Source organism: Condylura cristata, unplaced genomic scaffold, assembly GCF_000260355.1.
Source record: "Condylura cristata isolate star-nosed mole 26May11 unplaced genomic scaffold, ConCri1.0 scaffold00008, whole genome shotgun sequence".
Classification (NCBI taxonomy): Eukaryota; Metazoa; Chordata; class Mammalia; order Eulipotyphla; family Talpidae; genus Condylura; species Condylura cristata.
Genome location: NW_004567109.1, coordinates 15949737 through 15968141, shown reverse-complemented (window position 1 = coordinate 15968141; position 18405 = coordinate 15949737). Strand labels below are relative to the sequence as shown.

Genomic DNA, 18405 nt, shown 5'->3' with positions numbered 1-18405 from the left:
CGCGCCCTGGGCGGTCAGAGCCAGGCGCCGCCGCCCGTCGCCAGGCTGGCGGGCCCGTCCCGGGCAGCCCTGACGCCCCTGTTTTGGTGAATGTCTAGGGGAATTCCAGACACTTTAAGTAAATAGACTTAAAGAAAACGCCTTTGTGGTAAAAAACACATAACAAGCTTTATTGTTTGAGTACAGTTCGGTTGAGTACATTCAATGTGGTGCGACCCTCGCCTCCGCGAACTTCCAGACCTTTTCCATTACCTCAACTGGAGACCTGAACCTTTGACTCATTACCTCCCCCACACCCAGCCCAGCCCCTGGCAACCGCCTCACTCTTTGTCTCTATGGGTTTGTCAGTGCTGGATGCTTTATAAAAAAGGAATTATATGATACGCTGTAACTGGCTTCTCTCACTTAACATAATGATTTCACGGTTGGTCCATGCTTGTGTCGTAACTTTATCCTTTTAACAGACGAGTAATACTCCATTCTATGCAGCCACACATTTTGCTCACTTATCACTCCATGGATATTTGGGTGTTTCCAACCTCTTGGCTATTGTGAATAGAGATGCTTTTGGGTATCTAAAAGACTTGTTCTTCTTATGGAAAACTCCAAATACTTGCATTTTCTCCTGTTGACTCTGAGAACTCCTGGTGGTGCATCACGCATGCTCCAGAAAAACTTCCTCTGTGCCTTTATCTTCTTGATAGTGGTGACATGCAGGTCAATATTCCTGCCCTGGCCAGAGCCCCTTCTCAGGGAATCTGTTCTCTCACCAGCCTCTAAGTATCACACACCCTTTCCTCCTCCACAAACACCCCAACATCTGTCTGCCAGAGCTCTCCCATAACCCCCACACACCATGTAACCCAAGAGAACCCATTCTCTCTGGGCAGAACCTGAGGTAATAGCCTTTGGGTTTTAAATGAAAGACAGGGCAGAGGTCAGGTGTGGACTAGGGCAGCCATGTGAGATGAGAAATGGACAAACGAAGAAAGTCAACCTTCTGAGTTGTGGGGAACCTCACCCAGGATAGACAGCAGCAGATAAGGAGGCTGCAGAGGGCACGACAGGCCAGGGGCAGCTTCAGCCTTGCTTTTGGATCCTAACGATCTGCTGACTTCCACTCATAGGTACTTCTAACAAAACTATTAATACAGATCCTCTTAACCTTAGTTTGCATTGGAATCGCCTGGGAGGATGGGATGGGGCAGGGATGCTGCTGATGTCCTGGTCCTGGGGCCACACTTTCAGAACTGCTGCCTTAAGTTTGCTTGAGTGCCTGTCCCTTGAAGCCAAATGCCCTAATCAAGACACACACTTGTATGTCTGCTGAATTCCAGGTGCCCGAGGAAAGCTGAAATCCTAACTGCCTGTCCAGCTGGGTTCACTTCTCTGGCTGGTGCCGGTGAGCCACAGCTGTGAGGAGAGTACCTGTAGGATGCGAAGGTAGAACAGAGTCGCTGCCCTCCCACTGTCAAGCTTTGGCATCAGGTGTTCAAAGCAGTGCAATTAGAGCCCCTCATCTTACCAAGATTTTGGATTATGCTCCTATAATTTTCACCTGTAGCTCTCACACTGAATGAAGGTTTAGGCGCACTTCTAGAGCTGAGAAAGTGACCATCATTTCTCCTGATCAGATCCTTCCAGCAACTTTCCCTCAATAAACTTCGTACAGATCATCTGTGCCCCTCTGCTGACCCGCCATGGTATGTCTTAGCGATGCTCACAGACTAGCCCATAGACACGAATGCCTGAAATCCTAGTGATGCTCACACACTGTAGATCATATCCACCTCCAACACACAAGGAACAACATTCTAGATCACGGGTAGGTGTATTTTCTCTAAAGCACCAGATAGGAAACATTTGGAACTTTGCAGATAAAATGTGTCTATTACAACCACTCAACTTTGCCACTATAGCACAAAAGTTTGCTTCTACACTATGGAAAGAAAAGGGTATGTATGTTTGTGTTCCAATAAAACTTTATATGCAAAAAAGTAGGCAGCAAGCAGGATTTGGTTCAAGCTCTCTTCTAGATAGTAACTTTTTTTTCTATTACAAAATGAAGTTAATGAGTCTTCCAACAGATGGAAAGTGTATTTAGTGTTAGCAGTTCTATATTGTTATGAGAAATCTCTTAAAAATCTATAGGCTATAAATTTCTCAGGAGGTGGCAGTGAGCCCAGCTTATCTTAAATAAACCCAGCCTTAACATTTTTTGAAAATGTAAAATTATACCAATACATTGCTAAAACCAAACCAACTTCCTGCCTTCAAAAGATAAATATTTGAAACTGTTAAGCAGCAATAATTTTTAAAACAAAAATGCACACATATGTCTTTAAAATGTATATTGAAATTGGAATGTCAAAACAGAAATGAGAAGTCAGATCTAGATGATATAGATTACACCCACTATTTTTATATTTTATTGTCTTCTTTATATATTAGAAAAGTAAAAATAGCAAAACAACACCAAACTTGGACAACACTGAACCCTATAAACAGATCTGGTACATAGCCACTTTTATATAAAGCCCAGTTCAGTTACAAAAAGGGTATGTTTCCCATTCCTTAAAAAAGGCACCAGTTGCAATTGTTTTAATGGTCAGGATCATTTCCAACTTTTGCCTTCTTTTCTTTAAATGCCTTTGTAAAAAGAACTAATCCACTTGGAAACTTGGCAGCCAAAGATAAAATCAGCTCCTATTCTTCTAAAAGTTGTTGAGCTCAGACCTCAGAATGATTTTATGTAGATTTTTATTTTGTCCATCATTACTTTTTGCTTACATGGTACCCAACTTTACCCTTTTATTAAGCACTGGTGGGTTTTCTTTCATAGAACTTAAAACATCCTGACTTGGGATATTCTGCCCAAAAACTGTCTAATATGGGAAGGCAGAGGGAAAGTGGGAAGCATGTTTGATGGAAGCTGTTTCTGTTTAGAGTTCTATTTAACTGTTTTCTTCGCATTTTTTGTTCTCCTTCACTAATCTCTAACTCATAAAATTCCATGTAAAATAAGTGTCCTGAGGAAAAATTAACTAAATTTAAGTTAAAAGAGTTTTAACTCATTCACATAAAAGGGTCAAACCTCAATTCATTTTACTCATTCTAAAGAAACCATTTTAATCATTTTGACCTTAGCCATTCTAAAATTTACAGCTATCTAATTTAGGCCAATTTTAAATTCTGGAAAACACATAAAAGGATTATATGACATTTGATTCTGAAGACAAAATGAATATGTTCAAGAAAAAGACTTTTCTTCCTTTTTTGCTCATTTTGTTTTCTGAAGCAAATGTAACATAACTGTTCTAAATTTGTCACCAGGGTGTCTCCATCTGACTTTATAGAAATCAAAACAAAAATTCAGTTTTAGACTATTTCCTGTTTATCCCAGGTGTATTGAACCAAATTAAAGATGATGTGCATTAATTTTAATTCCTAACTTGATAAGTACTTCATTAACAACCAGAATCACTGCTTCTAGGTATGTTTAGGTCAAATGACTAATCTGGTTCACTAAAACTTATATTATTCTAAACCCTTAAATAAAAGTAGCTTTTGTAGATTTACTAAAAATCCACCAAAACAAGAAACATCTGAAATACAGTTTCACTCAATACCATAATATTATTGGCTACCAATTTAAAAATATGAGGGGCTTTGTTTCCAGTAAGTTTGTCCTTATCAATGGCCAACAAGCATATGAAAAAATGTTCAACATCACTTGTAATAAGGGAGATGCAAATTAAAACCACAATGAGATACTACCTCACCCCCTTGAGAATAGCACATCTTCAAACAACTAGCAACAACAAATGTTGGCCAGGATGTGGAGAAAAAGGAACTCTCCTGCACTGCTGGTGGGAATGCACCTGCACTGCTGGTGGGAATGCAAACTAGTACAACCACTATGGAAAACTGTTTGGAGGTTCCTCAAACTGCTTAACATGGAGCTTCCATTTGACCTAGCAATCCCACTCCTGGGTATCTACCCAAAAGACACAAAAACACTGATTCAAAAAGATACCTTCACCCCCATGTTTATTGCTGTTTTATTTACAATTGGAAAGACATGGAAACAGCCCAAATGCCCAAAAATGGATGACTGAATTAAAAAGATGTGGTACATATATACAATGGAGTATTACTCGGCAACCAAAAAAAAAATAAACACATGTCTTTTGCAGCAACATGGATGGAGCTGGAGAAGATCATGCTTAGTGAAATAAGCAAAAAAGAAAAGGAAAAATACCAGGTGGTTTCATTCATAGCAAGAGTATAATGGATCAGGCGAGAAAATAATAATAATAATAATAATGAATGGGTTCAAAAACAGTGGGGGGCAGGAAAATGCACTGACTATGGTGATGCCACAGGGGTGATTTGGTAATGGGAAGCCCATGGGGATTACAACTGAGATGGAAAAAAATGCACAAAATGATGTAAAAATAAACTATTATAAAAAAAATTGTCCTTATCAACTTCCCTAAACCATGTCCAATTTGTTTAAAAAATCAGTTAGAGATGTTGGCTGAAGTAATTTCAAGATAATTATATATTTTTTTAATTTTGAAAGTTTTTACAAGCAAAATGAACACATTAAAATAAAAAAACATGACACATATTAAGAAGTGGACAAGAAGGATTTTGACATGCGTATGTGGGTGTTGATGGTGGTTCAATTTTTAGATATGTTTGTGGGAATGATTGATAAAGAAATTAAGTGAACTCTCCCATGCGTAACATGTGATTTCCACCCCTCCCTGCACAGACATTACAAGAACGCAGGCCATGATCACACAAAGCCACACTCAGCTAAAATAGCATTTTCATTTTCTGTGGTTTCAGCGTAATGGGTACCCAAGGAAACAAATGCTGTCTACAGATGGTCTTTGCTGCCCGCCCAAACATGTTTGCTTGTTATCAGCACTGGCCTCACAAGACCTGGTTTTTGATCTTAACTAGCTGAGTGAGAATTAGAACTATTCATTTCATCTCTCTGTAAAATAGAGTTGGCCTGAACTATCTCTGAAGTTCCTTCCATTTTTCAAAACCACAGATATTGGCTTTGTCCAATATCTATGCCAGTTCTGGATATTAATTGGTTTATGTGTTCAATGGGCTTCTCCACATCTGTCTACCTGTAATCTTTGCCGATACCTTTGCGCTCTCTTACTGCAAGGCCAAGACAAGGGGAAGCTGCTTTTTTGTGTGGCTGTCTGCCTTATTAATAAGAAAGCCATGATATTTGATCCATATACTCTTTTATTTTCAATCCTCCCTGGTGCATATTTTCTAAAAACTGGGATATTCTGAAATAGTTTACATACCTGAATAAAACAGGTAATTTAAACACTGTTCATGTCCAAAGACACCATGTTTGAAAAAGGCAGAAATTCATAAATGTACCCCAAAGCTGGAAGTTCACTGGGCGGGAAGGAACATACCAACAGGAACTTGGCCGAGGTCATCTGTGAGGCTCTCAGATGGAGCAAGGCACTCTGCTACTCACCTCACCGCCTGCCCCTGGTGGCAAGAGACTGTGTTGTGACTCCCTAATTATTAAGTCTCCCCAGTAACAAACTGCAAGTTCCTTGAGGGCAGAGATGGCGCTTGTTAAATGATGTACCCCTGGTTCCTGGCATATAGAAAGGGCTCCATAAATGACTGTTGGGGGCCCTCCCTGGTGGCGCAACAGATTAAGACTCAACACTATGAAGTCATCTGCAGCCAAGGCAGCACGAGTTCGATCCCCGGCCAGGAAGCTGACCCACATGTCACGGCAGACCTCTCCTGTCTCTCCTGCTGCTCCCCTCAGCAGTGTGTTTCGGTACATCTGCCTGTTCTGCTCCCCACTCTGTCTCTGGTGAATCCTTTCAACCCCCTGCACCTCTGGCCTGTACCCCTGTATGTATGTATAAATAAATAAGTCTTTTAAAAATAAATAAATGATTATTGGATAACAATCGAACAAATAACCAACTACCTTCACTTAATGAGCTGCCAGACAGAAGCAACAAAGGTAGCAAGAGTACCATACTTCAGGCCCTCCCCAGTGGTGCAGCGGGTTAGGACGCAGCACTGCAAGCTAGTCAAAGCCGCTTCAGTGCGAGTTTGATCCCTGGCCCAGAGGTGACCCACATGGCGCAGCAAACCTCTCCTAACCCACCCACTGCTCCCCTCAGCAGTGTACTTCATCGATCTGCCTGTTCTGCTCCCCACTCTGTCTCTGGTGAATCCTCTCACGGCCCCTACCCCTCTGGCCTGTTTCCCAGTTCTGTATGCATAAATAAATCTTTTTAAAAAAATGTCTGAGGGCCCTCCCTGGTGGCACAGCAGGTTAAGCACAGCACTAAGAAGCTAAAGCTACTTCCGCATGAGTTTGATCCCTGGCCCCAGAGGTGACCCCCATGACAGAGCAGACCTCTCCTGACCTGCCCACTGCTCCCCTCAGCAGTGTACTTCATCAGTCGGCCTGTTCTGCTCCCCACTCTGTCTCTAGTGAATCCTCTCACTGCCCCTCCACCTCTGGCCTGTACCCCAGTTCTGTATGCAGAAATAAATAAATCTTTAAAAAAAAATGTCTGAGTGAAAACCGGAAACTCTTATTAAAAAAAAAAGTTACCACACTTTCAACATAGCAGAAACGAGCCATCTTAATCAAAAGTCTAGTGTTTGGTGGCTGCCAGGTAGAACAGCTCTCCACCAAAATGTAAGTGATGACATCCCCAGAGATTTCCACTCAGTAATGTCCCTAGATTGTGTCATACTATACCTTGCCTACTACAAGTAGCACCAAAGGATACATGACATCTTGATGGGACCAGCTGAATATTTATTCAGCTGTTATACAGTGCATTAATAACATATGCAACTAAGCACAAAGAATAGATACTTCTCAAGAGAGGAAAAGTGAGTTGGTATTGATTCTATTTTACTTTAGCTCTACTCTTTTATTTATTTATTTTATGCATACAAGAACTGGGGTGTAGGCCAGAGGTACAGGGTGTGAGAGGACATACCAGAGTGAGGAGCAGAACAGACAGATCTACTGAAATACATTACTGAGGGAAATAGCAGGTGGGACAAGAGAGGTCTGCTGCACCATGTGGGTCAGCTCCCAGGCTGGGGACTGAAATCTAGTGATAGCTTGATAGCACTGAGACTTTAACCCATGTGCCACCAGGGAGGCCTGGTGTTAGTTTAATTCCTCTCGTAATATTTTATAGGACTGCATGAAATCTCTATTATGCAATTGTTCAGTTGTTTGATAAAGGATTAATAGAACCTTTCCGCTTTTGTGTGAGATTTTGAACTTTGGTTAACTTTCTAGCTCAGTTCCCTTGACAACCTAAGAAAACAGTATTAATGTCAACTATGTTGCTAGGCAACAATAAATATGGTAGGCATGACCCCTAATTGGTGAACTGCATGGGGGCTTAGAGAACTTTAAATACCTGATAGGAAGCCTAATCGCTGGGTTTCCCTGAGTGCAGTGACTCTTGGAATATACATGTCTCTTTCAGGGACCCTGGAGGCTACATCTACCTTTAGGACACTTGTTGTGGACAAGAAAAGGTCAAATGACCTGTTAATTAACTGAAGTTATGTTGAGACAAAGCCTAAATGCAGACTGAAAGTTTCAGGGAGTAACTGATAAACTGAAGGCTGACAAGCCTGACTTGTGTACCCCAGGTTGCCACTTAGGAATCTCCTGCTTCTGTACTTACTGGCAGCTTGCTTTAAGGTGCAAATGTACCCTGCTAAGACAATCAATACCATTACCTAACTCCTAGGGCTCAGCCTTTGCAGAAAGTTCTCTGAACTGGCTGGTGCTGGAGCAAATAAAGACCTTCCCTCCTCTTTGCTGTGTGCTGTCTGGTTCCCTAACCAAATTCTGCCATAACATTTCCTCTGGGACAAGCGACCAGTTCCGTGTCTCCCTGCACCTGAACCACGTCCCATGGACAGCAAGCTGCGGGAACTCTGATGGAAGAGCAGGGTCTGCCAAGCTGTACTTCACGTCCTGGGTCCTTCTAAGTTCATCTGAAGCTGAGTGTGGCAGTTTGAGTCTGAATACCTGCAAACATTCAGCTATGCTCTGGTACTAGGTGCTCCACAGGGACTCCCAATAGCAGACACAGGAAGCTGTACAGCATGCTCTTCTGCTTCCAGAACAACCCTGGTCAAGCCTTTCACTGTCTGCTCAAGGATAATTCATATCCATCACACATCACCAAGACATAGCTCAGATGAATATCTCCCCTTAAAATCTGTAAGCTTGGGCCCTCCCTGGTGGCACAAGGGCTAAGGATGCAACATTGCAACCAAGCTGCAGCTACTTCAGCATGAGTTTGATCCCTGCCTGCCCCGGAGGAGATCCACATGGCACTGCAGACCTCTCCTGACCCGCCTGCTGCTCCCCTCAGCAGTGTGCTTCGTTGATCTGCCTGTTCTGCTCCCCACTCTGTCTCTCGCTGCCTGTGCACCTCTGGCTTGTACCCCAGTTCTGTATGGATAAATAAATAAATCTTAAAAAAATTCAAAAGATATTTAAAAAAATAAAATCTGCAAGCTTGTTATTGTCACATCTTTATCATCCCCTCCATAACCCCACCGATTTTTAGTATGTTACAGACAAAACTTCAAAAATCAAATGAGGGATATGAAAACTGCTACTCCAAGCCACAGTTGTCAGTAAAGAACTGGCAGTAGTGAAACAATTTACCTGGAGGGCTTAATAGATACTGAGAGCCCTCAGAAGTTTCAAGGATTCCCTATCGTCTGATCACCATGGTGTGAATGTCACCGGTTAAAACCAGCAAGTTAGAAACCAACCAAACCACACCTGCCAAACAAAAAACTTATCTCTACAAAAACATTAGTTGAAGAAAGGAATTCAAATGTTCGGCACCAGGAAGGGCTTGAGGAACACAATTCTACTGGATGGAAATATGGAACAAAAATCAATGCAAACATCATCCACCATAAGCCACTGAGCCGAGTGCCCCCTTTTGCGGTTAAGAGTGTGAACGAGTGGAAGCATCAGGCGAGCAGTAAGAGACCAGCAATGACAGACAGCACAGTGGTGATCTCAAAACAGTGTAAAAGGATCTTCCTACCCACCCCAACCCATGCCCCTCCCTACCCCAATATACTAGAGTCACAAAATAACTCTACTGTCAATGCACAAGGGATACACAAGAAAAGCCTAGAAGGCCAGATGAAACAGTCTGAGTTCAGTGGGCCTAGGCCACTCTGGTTTCCCCCTGCCCTCAGGGCCAGCACAAGCAGCCAGCCAGACCCGTGCCCTCCTCTGGTGGGGGGGGGGGATTTATCACAACATCAAGTAACAACACCAACAAAACCAGCCTCCAGAATATTCAGTTCCACAACATGTTGCAGAGCACTATGTCAGCAGCTTTCTTAAGGAATATTCAAACTCTAGTGACCACCAAAATATTTACATAAGAAGGGCATCTTTCTGTCAGATGACCAGAAGTCATGACACCCTATGTCATTTCCTAACTTGTTACAGTTACCGGCCTTATTTACACTCTTTCCTAACCCAAGCCCCATAGACACGAGGATGCCATTTTTAAATTCCATTATAAACAAGAATCCTGTTCCTGTCCATGCAATATATCTAATAGAAGACAAAAATATCCCTTTTGTGAACTTGGATTGAATGTGCCAGGAAGATGCCAGAATATAAACTAAATCACTAAGGGTCTGTGAACTTACTTATTATAAAAATATCACCAACTCCACAACTTAAACCTCAAAGACAGTGACCACCAAATGTGAACATAAATTTAAAACAAAGGACAGTTTATGGTCTAATAGTCCAGACAAAGGAAATGCTTCTCTTAGAGTAATAGAATTCAGCAACCTGGTTATTAGCAATGCCAAAACACAAACTCCAGCCCACAGGAGAGCAACAGTCGGAGACACTATGGAAGGAAGGGGATCATTCGAACATTAAGTTTCATGTTCCATTTTCCTCCCAGTGATTCTGCTACTTTACAGTTGAAAAATAATCAGAACCTAGTAATGCTCCTGAGAGGGTGTGAATCTGAGTCAGAAATTCTAAGTTATCACATCACATGCCTAATCAGACATGGGGCAACTTGCAAGCAATAGTGAATTGCATCTTATAATTCACTATTTCCAAAACTTGTGGAAGCATAAAAGATTAAAGTATTATGAAGGTAAAAGATAGCCTAGAGTATAGCACAAAATTAAGTTTAAAAAAATCATTATTTTAAATCCTACTTTATCTTACAGCAGGGTTTTTCTACATGGATACTCATGATGTTTTAGATTAGATGATTGCTAGATGGAAGGACCCAACCCCCCCCCCAGTGTTGTGGGGTGCTTACCTGCTGGCTGACCACAGCACCCTGCCCTGCATGTAACAGATGAGAATAACCCCAGATATTGGCAAATGTCTTCAGGCAAAATCACTCCCTGCTGAGAATCGCTATCTTACAGTGATATTTCTAACATTCGTGATTTTTCTTTGCATCCAGTGACATGAGTAGGTCATTGCCACAGAAGACAAGCACTGCTCCAGAGAAAGTAGGTGGAGAAGTTGAACAACGAGGTAGAAAAGTCATACTAAAATTATCAAAAATAACTTAGAGCAAGAATGTCAACCATAACTCCTTGCAAAGTATATCATTTAAGTTTCCCTTTTACTAAGATCCTCTTTTGAAGATAATAGCTAACATTTTCATTTGGGGTAAGAAAAGTTTCTGGTCCTTGGTCATTTTCAGTTTGTAAGTCTTGATCCAGAAGAGTAATTTTCACCCTGTCTGTGGTAACAGACCAAACTTTACATTTCCTACTGCAGGTGGCTAGGTGGCCCTACTGTGTGAAGAGGTACCAAAGAATTCACACCTGAATTCACAGCTGCCACCACAGTGTGAAGAGCACTATCATAAGTGCTAATTGCTATTGAGAAATACAGTTTAAACAGCTGCTAAACTCTTGAATAACTAGCATTTAGCAGGCAATTTATAATTTTTTACTTTCTATTTTGTTGAAATGGTAAAAGGGTGATTTTACCACCTTTTGAAACACAACTATACCCAAATAAAAGAAAGAAATAGGAACTTCTTGAAAAATCCATTTTGGATATTTTAAGACAAAATTATGAAAGTGCCTTAAATACCTTTAAGTCCCACTATTTCCGGCCATTTAGCCCTTTAAAGAAATGCAGCCCCTTTTATTAGAATAATTGGTAGTTCCCAAACAGGGAAAAAGCAACTCCGTTTTAAAAATCTGTTTTCAATGAACTTCTTTTGCTTGCAGAGGGTCTTTTAAAGATAAACATAAACAATTTAGAAATACAATTTTTTTATATAGGCTTATGCTTTCCCTCCAATTAAAGTTCTATTCATAAACCAAGGGAAACAATGACGGTGACAGCTACATTTCCAGGTTATAGAGCAGTGATGGTTGGCATGTTGGATAGAAAAAGCAGGGAACATTTTGAGTTCTGCCCAAATGACTTTTATCATCACAAAACAGAACAGTCACAAACCAAATCAGACAGGGAAGCCACAGGTTCCCTTCCCAGGCCCAACTTGAAATTTAATTCAACAGGACAAGTTCGAGGGCTATAAGGAATCTTCCTTCAACTCATTTTCATGCTTGTCTGAATACCAACATCCTCATCCCCAGCCTTTATAACTGTGTTCTTAGATCTAGTCAGACAGTCCTGTCTGCCTTATGTCAATGACACTTTCTCGTTAACATTTCACCAGAGAATTAAAATATGGAATTCATTAGGAGAGGCTGGCAAAGGATGGATCTCAAAAATTAATATATTCATGTCTACCTTTTAGAGAAAGGTAATGATGATAGAGACTGCACAGGATTGACACAATATGAAAACACACGTGGACATTTTCTTCTCTTTCTCCTAACTAGAGTTTGGATGTAAAGCAGAGAAACAGGAAGCCCCTAAGGGTAGCCTTGATTCTCTCAGAATTAAGGAGAAGCTAGCAAAGCACGGCACCAGAAAGTCATTAGTTCTTTAAGTCACAAAATCCAACCTCTATCACATACAGCAGGTCCTGGGATAACGTAGTCTTGTTCAGCAGTGATCCACAACACAATGTGGCTGAGAGAAAACCGCCCCAGAAAAAGCTGAAGAAATCAGTGTTATTCCAGGTACTACTTCTGCTGTATGTGGTTTCGCTTACAGCAAAAGTGGCAGTTTCCACAACTGGAGGACTTAGAAAAATGAACATACATCAACAGTGAAAAAATGTCCCTGTCAGGGTTCTAAGAAGTGGACAATGGTGGCTTCCAACCACAAACTGAGCAGCAACAGACCTTAAGACCTCTTCCCCATCAGTGGCTGCTACGTAAGAGTTTCTGATAAGCTGGGCCGAGCTTGCGCTCTGTCATCAGAGTCCTCTCCAGTGGGGTCGTTTTCCTCACCAGACTCCACATAGATTGGCCAGTCATTGTCCATGTCACTCTTCTCCTGGCTTTCCGATGATGCCTCTACCAGGCTGAGGTTGATGGGCATCAAGTCGTCATCATCATCCTGTGTGTCTGTCACGCAAGTGCAGCTATCACATAGCCCGAAGCGCCTTAGCCCCTGGGACAGGTGACTGGTGAAGGTTCTTCTGCAGCCCTTGCAGATGATGGGACGATTGGATCTGTGGACCTAACATCGCAAGCAGACACAATAAGTATCACAGAAAAGGGGGTGAACCCTGGCCGATCCGGCCCCTCACTGACCCTCGAGCCTCATCACATCTCTCCACCCTGCCCCTTGCTTTCTCTGCCACAGTCGTGGCCTGGCCAAGGTCTGTTCCCCTCCAGGCCAGCCACTGGCTGTGTGAGTAACAGGCCCCCCTTCCACCTTACTAATTAGCCATTCAAGCAAGTCTTGTCCAGTGTTCCTGCCCAGTTATACATTCTTACTCATATGTCTCCCTGTGTTGTAGCTCTATATCATTAGTAAACTCACTAGACTGTAAGCTCTAAGGGGACATTCTCTGTCCTCTGCGGCATTTCTTGTTGTCTCCCCAGTAGCCGGCTTAGGGAGGTGTTCAGTGAACTGATTAGGATTGAGGTATGGATTTTTGTAGACAGGTTAGTCCTTAGGAGGGCAGAATTTCTAGACAGCATATTCCTCAAGTGTCCTGCAGCTGTTTCACCCTAAAAGTACTTGATGAATCATTCCTTGCTATGACAAGAGGTTTGCATACTAGAAGAATCTGATCTCCTACCTAAACAGCTTCTCCTGACGGGCAGCAGCCCCAGGGCCCTCTGTAGAAGGAAGTCTTTCTGATGTGTATGCTCTCCAACAACTCCAGCCAGAAGGGTTCTGTGAGCCAAGCACAGCCTCTCTTTCAGAGCTACAGGATGCACACAAGAGGCAGAGGCAAAAGAAGCTGTTGCGGGAGACACCCCGGTTGCTGGAGTTACGTGCTGGCCAGCGTCCCTGCTTTCCATGAGGTTTCCTTTGCTTCCTGTGCTAAGCCCTTAACACATCAGTCAACAACCCTTGACCCTGAAAGGGCCTTTGAACCCAACTTGGACAAGCTGCAGACAACAGAACCTTGAATATCATAGAAGATACGATATTCAAGATAGAGGAAATGAGAATTCCACCCAATGAAACATCTCACGGGCACCCAGGAACATACGGCTGCCAAGGCGGAGTGCAGTTATGATTTGTAATTAAAAAAAGATAAACAAAAAGTTAGACCTTGGGTGAGGTCATTCTCAGATAAGTGTGCTGGGGCTGGCACTGACACAGGCAGTCAGTAACCTTGTTCTTATCTTAAATCTGGATTCTTTCAAAACTGTAGTTCACATATCACAAAATTCACCCTTTTACAGTATACAATTCAGTGGGTTTTAGTGTGCAACCACACTACCTTCCAAAGCATTTTCATCCCCCAATAAGAAACCCTGTGTTAAAACCAATAAAATATGCGGGTCCAGAGGCCCTCTAGGAGAAAGAATTCACTAGAATTTCAGCAAAGTTTTATCAGGGACTTGCATTTGAATACAAGGAAGACAAGAGTGGAAGAGAAAATTGTAGCTGTAGCTCCCCCAGAAGTAGGCAGAAGGGGTAGGCCCATCAGGCAGAGTGAGGGGAGCAGCATCAGAGTGTCCTGGTTGGGTGATGCCAGGGCATACTCAGACTGGCAGGGCTCTCTGGTAAGGCAATTCCACCCAGGGGAGAAAACTGGGTAAGGTCACTAGTCAGGACCTAACACCTTCTGTCCAGTATGGCGCCTTTGGTCCACCTGGTGGACCAAGTCATTTGCATAGGACATTAGGGTAGGGGGCACCAGTCAGGGGCTCAGATCACCTGTTCAAACAAGATGCTGGGTAACTCAGCCTGAGATTTAATCCTGTTAGTGAAACAGGCCCTGGGCAACTCATGTCTTATTGGCTTGTGTTTTTTTTCCCTCAGCTGCTTCATCTGTACTGATCCATAGTCATCCTTCCCCAGCCCCGCTGCCTCCAGCCCTGGGAACTACTGAGGACCTTTCTCTCCATGGGTCTGCCTATTTTGTACATTTCATATAAATGGATGGAGTCCTACACTATCCTTCATTTAGCATAATGCTCTCAAGGTTCTTCCAAGTTGTCCCCATTCCATTTATAAACCGTATTTCCTTGTTTTGTTATTTTTTTAAAGATTGATTACACATGAAGAACTGGGGTACAGGCCAGATGTCTGGGGCATAAGAGGATTCACCTGAGACAGGGTGGGGAGCAGAACAGACTGAAATCCACTGCTGAGGGGAACAATGGGGTGAGACAGGAGCGGTCTGCTGCTCCCTGTGGCCCCTGTGGTCAGCTCCCTGGCCAGGGATACTGCAGCTGTGATAGGATCATAGGACTGACACTTAACCCTTGGCTTCCAGGGAGGCCCAGGTGTTTTGTTCATCAGCTGGTCACCATTTGAGTTGCTTCCAGATTTCAGTCACTATGAATGATGCTGGGTGAACACTGCGGGCCGTTTGGTCTGCCTCTCTGCTTTCGGTTCCCTTCGTTGCACACCTCAAAGTAGAACTGCTGGGTCCACAGTGACTTTCAGCTTACCTTTCTGAGGAACCGCCAAGCGGCTGGCCACAGTGTCTGCGCCAGCAGTGTACGAAGCTTCCCCTTTCTCCACATCCTCACCAACACGTTTACGATTTGTCCTTTGGTGGCGGCCATGGCGGCATTTCATGGGCTTTGATTTGCACTTTCCAAATGACTACTGCGGGTGAGCGTCCTTTCACGTGCTGCTGAATTTGTGTACTTTCTTGGGAGGAATGTCTATTCCACCGATGAACGGGGTTACTTGTTTTATTGTTGAATTGTCAGAGTCCTTTATATATTCTGGGTGCGAGGCCCATGGCAGACACATGATTTGCAAGTATTTCTCCCTCTCTGCAGGTCTGTCTTTGCTGACGTCAGTGAAAGACAGGCTGACTTTACCCTTTCATTAGCCAAAGGCACAGCGACCCTCCCCCGCCGCGAGCCGAGCACACTTACACTCAGGGCATGGCTCCTCAGGTGCTCCTGCCGGGTGAACCTCTTGCCGCAGGTCTCGCAGGGGTAGGGCCGCTCGCCCGTGTGTGAGCGGATGTGCCGCTTAAGGATGCCCTTCTGTTTGGCAGTGTAAGGGCAGAAAGGACACTTGTGGAGCTTAATGGGGACCACCAGCACATCACCTGGGGAGCCAAATGCATTGAATTAGCAGTACCATAGTATCCACCACACAGGCCACCCCCAACTGGTGAGATCCGGAGGCACAGGTAGAGATCCACAGGCACAGGTAGAGAGGGGGACACAGTCCTATCAACAGCTATCAGCAAGATGCTGTCTGCTCTGTCAGCACTCTGCCCTGTCAGCAAAGCCGGCTTCTGGCAGGTTGCGAGGGTGCCTCTGGACACCTAACCTGTCTGATTAGCCACAAAACCATTAAGGAAAATGAGCCCTTGGAATTATGTAAACTAGTTAAATAAATCAGTGCGTGGAAAACCAACTGTTAACAACTAGTTCTCCATCAGCAAAGTATGAACTATGGCAACAACTTTCCCTCTGTTTTCTTCTAGGCCTTGTTGCAAAGAACCTAGGGATTGTGACTGGATCAGAGACCTCTCACCAACTAGGTCTGGCCACCTGGTGCCACAATGCGAACAAAGGGTTCCTTGGTGCAGCAAAAGAAGAAAAATAAAACAATTTATCCTAGACAACTGGGAAGCGGACCACTAGCAGTGCAGAGGGGCTGTGAGAGGTTACTGACCGGTGGTTGGAGGAGTTGCAGATACAGGAAATGGAGGGTACAGCAGAGGCCTGCAGCTGCTGAGGTCAAAGCTCCCCACTAAATGGGGGATGGGGGGCAGCAAGCCTTCCCCAGCAGCTACTAGAAAAAGTGAAACTCAGTGCCTACCTCCCTCTTAAAGGAAAACACCATTCAGCTCTGAGTCCTAGCACCCTCTTGCTCTGGATACTGGGCGTGAAAAGCAGCCTCTCAGCTGCACTGGGCCATGTCAGCACTTCTTCTTCTCTGACCTGACTTCCCCAATACAACAGTTCATCAGACCACGTAAGATACACAAGGCACTGTGAAGGTCTATCTTTGCCAAGACAACCCTCCTCAAGACATTAAATGTAACAGGAAAAAGACATCAACAAATTTATACAATATAACACATGCCAATTAATGTGATAAAGAAATATAGACAGTAATAGGTTCTCTCTTGGAAGTTCAAAGATTTCACAGGAGAGTTGACCTTTGAGCAACATTTTTTTTTTTTCAATGTAAAGATTTATTTATTTTTGCCTTACAAGAACTAGGGTGCAGGCCAGAAGTGTGGGGAGTGGGGGTGGGGTCAGAGGATTCACCAGAGACAGAGAGGGGGGCAGAACGGCAGATGTACTGAATACACTGCTGAGGGGAGCAGCGGGCGGGTCAGGAGAGATCTGCTGGCCAGTGGTCAACTCCCTGGCCGGGGATCAGATGCAACTCATGCTGCAGTGGCTGCAGGAGCCTCATAGTGCTGCGCTTTCACCTGTTGAGTCACCAGGGAGTGTCCTGAGCAAAGTTTTAAAAGAACAAATAGGAGCTCTTGAGAGTTCATGGCAGAGAAAAGTATCTTAGGCAGGGGAACAGCCCAGGCTTAGGTAAAGACAACTTTGAATGTAAAGCAGAGTAGGAGAAAAAGAAGAGGCCATGAAGGGAGCCAGACCAGACTGTAAATGTCACGTTCATACATCTATTAAACAAATTTAATAGCACCTACTAAGTGTTAGGCTCTATTCTAGGTTCTGGGGATACAGAGGTGATCAGAAAAAAATTAAAAATTCCTGCCTTCATGAGGCTGACATATTAAGGAACCTGGAATTGATTCTGCAAACAGCTAAGATTTTAAGCAGGGGGATGAGTATGTGGTCAGATATGACATTTAAGAGACCTCTGGGGACAATACAGGAAGGATTTAAGAGAGGCAAGATTAAAGGCAGGAAGTCCAGGTGCGAGGAGATGAGAGATGAAATAATGATTATGGTGGTGGAAGCAGAAATATAAATTAGTATCACTCAGTGACCACAGAGGGAGGGGAGAGCAGGGGAAGAGAAGATTCTAAATGACACAAATTCTATATTAGCTGACTTGTGGAAAGCAATGAATAAATGGAGGCAAGGAACACAGGAAGAAATGCAGGTACAGGAAGAATGAACAGTTTAATTAAAGTTTACTGTATTATATAAAAAAAAAACTAACAACAACAAATGTAGGCAAGGATGCGGTAAAAGAGAAACTCTCCTACATTGCTGGTGGGAATGCAAACTGGTGCAACCACTATGAAAAGCTGTATGGAGACTCCTCAGACTACTAAAAATAGAGCTACCATATGACCCAGCATTTCCACTCCTAGGGAATCTACCCAAAGGACACAAAAACATTAATTCAAAAAGACAGATGCACCCCTATGTTTATCGCAACACTGCTTACAATAGGCAAATCCTGGAAACAACCCAAATGCCCAAAACTAGATGATTGGATCAAGAAGATGTGGTCTATATATATTCAATGGAATACTACTCAGCAATCAAAAAAGATAAACTCATGCCATTCACAGCAACATGGATGGAGCTGGAAGGGATTATGCTCAGTGAAATAAGTCAGAAGGAAAAATAAAAATATCAAAATGTTTCACTTATAGGAGGAATTTAAGAGAACCAAATAAGATGGCGGGGGGATAGGAGGAATTTAAGAGAACTAAATAAGATGGCGGGGGAGGGAGGGAGTGTATTGTTATTATAATACAAAACAATACAAAAACACACAGACAATTATAAACTAGAGACCACCTACAGAGGAGGGGCACAGAGAGATCAGAAGGAGGGGAGAATGTGGGG

General features: G+C 43.3%; 1 protein-coding gene across 1 annotated transcript in view; it reads right to left on the bottom strand.

The window, feature by feature from the left end:
• Positions 1 to 12077: 12077 nt before the first annotated feature.
• The window catches only part of ZBTB8B (zinc finger and BTB domain containing 8B), an 11843-nt gene continuing 5515 nt past the window's right edge, over positions 12078 to 18405 (bottom strand). The window contains exons 2-3 of the mRNA XM_004678750.2: positions 15535 to 15713; positions 12078 to 12694 (exon numbers count right to left, since the gene is read on the bottom strand). Coding sequence (XP_004678807.1) covers positions 12383 to 12694; positions 15535 to 15713 — 491 coding nt within the window. The 3' untranslated portion in view covers positions 12078 to 12382. The remainder of the gene's footprint in view (positions 12695 to 15534; positions 15714 to 18405) is intronic.